The sequence below is a fragment of the Azolla caroliniana genome, unplaced genomic scaffold, assembly GCF_043228905.1.
Source record: "Azolla caroliniana isolate FFs.n. ecotype wild unplaced genomic scaffold, voAzoCaro1.0.p SCAF_6, whole genome shotgun sequence".
NCBI lineage: Eukaryota > Viridiplantae > Streptophyta > Polypodiopsida > Salviniales > Salviniaceae > Azolla > Azolla caroliniana.
This window is the reverse complement of record NW_028230441.1, coordinates 21,655,306-21,659,332: the sequence shown is the minus strand read 5'-3', so window position 1 is coordinate 21,659,332 and position 4,027 is coordinate 21,655,306. Positions and strand designations below refer to the sequence as shown.

Here is a 4,027-nt window from a genome sequence, read left to right as displayed (position 1 = left end):
ATCCTCCCGATCCCTTCGCGTAGTGCGAGCTTTGCCAGCCATCCTTGTCGGCCTTGCCGGATCCGGATTTGTCTGAATCGACACGTTTTCTCCAGCACTCGCTTTCTCTATGGCCCTTTTTGCCACAGTACCAACATTCCGTTGCAGTTTTCTCTTGCCATCTTCCGATGTCGCCATGACTCCCCCTGCTCCCGGAGGGTCCGGAACTGTTGTCAGCACATTCTCTGTGCCTTTGTTCCAAGTCTTGCCGGCCGCTTCCATTGTGTGCCGACCCGCCTCTTCCACCACACCCACGGGACCGATCCGCTTCCGTGTACAACATTCGGTTTTCAATGGGTGCGCTAGTTGACGCACCAGCGTGGTTCTCCTCTACAAGGAGTGACGGCGTATTCTCCCTCGTACAAACCGCCGTTCGGAACGCTCTGAACTTAGACACCAAGCCCCCAAGATAGACCTGTACCATCTCGTCTTCCTCTACGGTAACATTGATAGAGGCAAGCGAGTCACAGATCTCTTTGATCCGGGCCGTGTAATCCGCCACCGACATGTCCTTCTGTCGGACACATAGTTCTAGCCATACGTCTCAAACGTGTCATACTCATACGTGAATATTCGTATCATACTCATACGTGAAATGGTTCCAAGTATGATTGGAATCCATTCGTCTATATTTATATTTATATTTATTTTTATTACTCTAAATTTTTTTTAAAAAATATGAAAAATAGAAAATAATCAAGATTTTTATAGACAAAAATCAAGACCTTAAATTCATTGAAAACTAACAAAATAGCATCCAAAGTTCTAAACATGAACCAAAATTTATCCAAAGTTCAAAACTTCAAACATGAACATTAACCTAGAAAGTAGCTCTAACCTCTAAATTTATAGTACTAATTGTTAATCCACGCCTCTCTACTCTTGAGGTGCATTGTCAAAGTTAACATCTTGCCCATCATCATCATCTTCGTCAAAATCCTCATTAACCATAGTTGCATGTTGACTTTGCAATACCAAAAGCCTATCATCATCTTCTTCTTTATTAATCATATCCAAAGTCACTTCTATACGGCATGAATCTCTTTCTTTGACTTTCTTTAATAGACGATGGTTTGTATGCAAGTATACTAGCTTCTCTATATGATCATGACTCAACCTATTTCTCCTCTTAGTGTGTATCAATGAAAAGGTACTCCAATTTCTCTCACATGGAGATGCACAAGTACCTTGAGAAAGCACTCGTATTGCAAGTTTACTTAAATTTGGGGTTTCTCCTCCAAATAATTCCCACCACTTAACACCATCTTTCATTCTAGTAGGATCATTTGAAGGTGGAAGTTGAAAAATACCCTTCTCTTTAGTTTTATAAGCATGATACTCATCTAATAAATTACCTTGCATCTTAATGTCACCATTTGCATTTCGCATAATGGTGTCTATCCAACTAGCATTCACCACATTATCAAAAACTTGAGAATTTTCCCACCAAATTGGATGTAAGAGGTATCCAATTGCATGTAATGGTGAATGTAACATTTTGCATCTATCCATGCATAATCCTCTAATTTCATCAAGCAACATGTTATTGATTCCTTGCATTTTATTTATTTCTTCTATCATTCTTCGTGTACATTCATATATCAACCCCATTGTTGCACCTTCTCTATCCGCCAATCGCAACACTTTTAAAATTGGTGAGCATATTTCCACTATCATCTTTACATTTGACCAAAAGGAAGCATTCAATATTATCGAAACTACTTCTTCTGCATGTTGAGTTTTAGATCCCTTCCATTGGCACCATTCTTCACTAACTACCATTCTTCTTAAACCACTATACACTCTATCATCCAACAAATTTGATAGCACAATGAAACTATAAGCAAACCTTGTAGTAGAAGGCTTCAACAATTCCTTTTTACTAAACTTGCGAAACATTGCAAGCACATATAGCTTTCTTGTGATGAATGTAGTAACCTTCATACCTAATCTCAAAGCATCATTAACCCAAGCACATTTTCCTATATCCTCAAACAACAAATCAAGGCAATGACATGTGCATCGAGTAAAAAATATCATGGGCCACTCTTTCTCTATCATATGTCCGGCTGCCACACAATTTGATGCATTATCCATGCATACTTGCACAACATTTGTTGGGCCAATTTCAAGAATGGTAGCTTTTAGAATATTAAAGATATACTCCCCCGTTTTACATTCTCCACTTGTATCCACCGACCTCAAAAACACTGAACCAAACATTGATGAAGCTAGAACATTAATTATTGGTCTACTTCTAGTATCTGACCAACCATCACTCACTATAGTGCATCCATATATTTTCCATTTCTCTTTGATGCATGAAAGTTTATCTTCAACAACTTTTACTTCTTCATCTAAGTGCCTCTTTCCCAATTGGAAAGAACTTGGTGGTTTATATGACGGACCAGCCTTTGCAATTGCTTGAACCATATCATGAAAAAAGGTACTATCAACCTTAAGATGTGGAATATCCTCTACAAAAAAGAATCTTCTCACTGATTCATCGGCATTCTTATTCAAACTTTTTTGCCAAGAGATTTGTAAGGATCCACTAGTATTCTCCATTGTCCTCTTCTTACATGATGAAGATGACATGTCAACTACAGATGCACAAGTAGGTGGCACAACATTGGCATTAGATGTACTTACATCGACATTATTCTCACTTTCTGCAATAGAATTTTCATTAGCATTAGTACTTTCATGAGCATCCACATCCAATATCAATTTCTTTATCTCATCTTTTATTGCTCCAGTGACTTTGCGGCATTTATCCACACCTTGTCCTTTTAGCCCCAAAAGATGGGCTTTGATTCGGTGTGGACCACCAGCAAACACGTGCTTGCAATGTTTGCATTCATTTATATGCATTCCTTTATCGTTTCTCTTCACGACGATAACGTGGTCCCATAAAAAGCTCTTTGCTTTGCCCATACTACAATCACATTGATTTATAAATCAACAATTTAGTAAGTGAGTTAATAAATCTACAATCACATTGATATGAATATATAAAAAAAAACATTAGAAAACTACAATTACATTGATTTAATAAAACTACAATCCTTTTGAAGTGCTTTTCCTTCTCAAAGTTTAGAATGATTCTCTCACCTTGGAATGCAAATATTAAAACATTTGAACAAGGTGAAATTTGTTTGGTATGATAATTGCAAACATGTCCTTCCAAGGAGATTTGCAAACAAATTGTCCATAGTACATACACAAAAACATCTTTTGCCAAAGCTTAAGGCGAAGCGGAAGATGTACACATCAAAGTATGCATGCCTTATTATTTGATCTTTCTTTGAAATAAAGATGACATGATTTTTTAAAAGCAATGAAGATAGCTTTGAAAATTGAGACAATGGAAACTTCATTCCCTCATGGTTTGTAAAATTTAGTGAGCCATCTTGCACATTTTAAGAGAATATATACACACTTGTAAATTTAAAACAACTTGATCAAACAATATATACACATCTTTGCATTTTTTTGTTTTTCACCTCAGTCCACGACTCCACTTAGATTGTGTAAAATGAAGAAGAAATTGCACAGCATATTGCTCAGTTTCGGAGAAATTGCAAAGCATATTGCACAATTTCGGAGAAATTGCACTTAGATTGTGTAAAATGAAGAAGAAATTGCACAACATATTGCTCAATTTCGGAGAAATTGCACAGCATATTGCTCAATTTCGGAGAAATTGCACAACATAGTGCTCAATTTCGGAGAAATTGCACAGCATATTGCTCAATTTCGGAGAAATTGCACAGCATATTGCACAGGACTCATGATGAGATGAAAAGACAAAAACATGTGCATTCATTAGCTAAGGACTTCCTTTAATGAAGTAGACATCTAAAGACAACCACTCTAGAGTCTAAAATTACAAGTTACATATAGTTTTCCACATTATAAAGGCTAATGCATGATCACCGAATGCATTAGCCTCCATATGGGCATATAGGGCTTTTACGTTTTTTGG

At 37.0% G+C, this 4,027-nt stretch overlaps 1 protein-coding gene across 1 annotated transcript; it reads right to left on the bottom strand.

Annotated features, from left to right (window-relative positions):
• Positions 1-885: 885 nt before the first annotated feature.
• On the bottom strand, positions 886-2,487 carry LOC147863331 (uncharacterized). Its single transcript, XM_087321287.1, has one exon. The coding sequence runs from the start codon at positions 2,470-2,472 to the stop codon at positions 916-918; it is 1,557 nt and encodes a 518-aa protein (XP_087177413.1). The 5' UTR covers positions 2,473-2,487; the 3' UTR covers positions 886-915.
• Between the last annotated feature and the right edge of the window lie 1,540 nt (positions 2,488-4,027).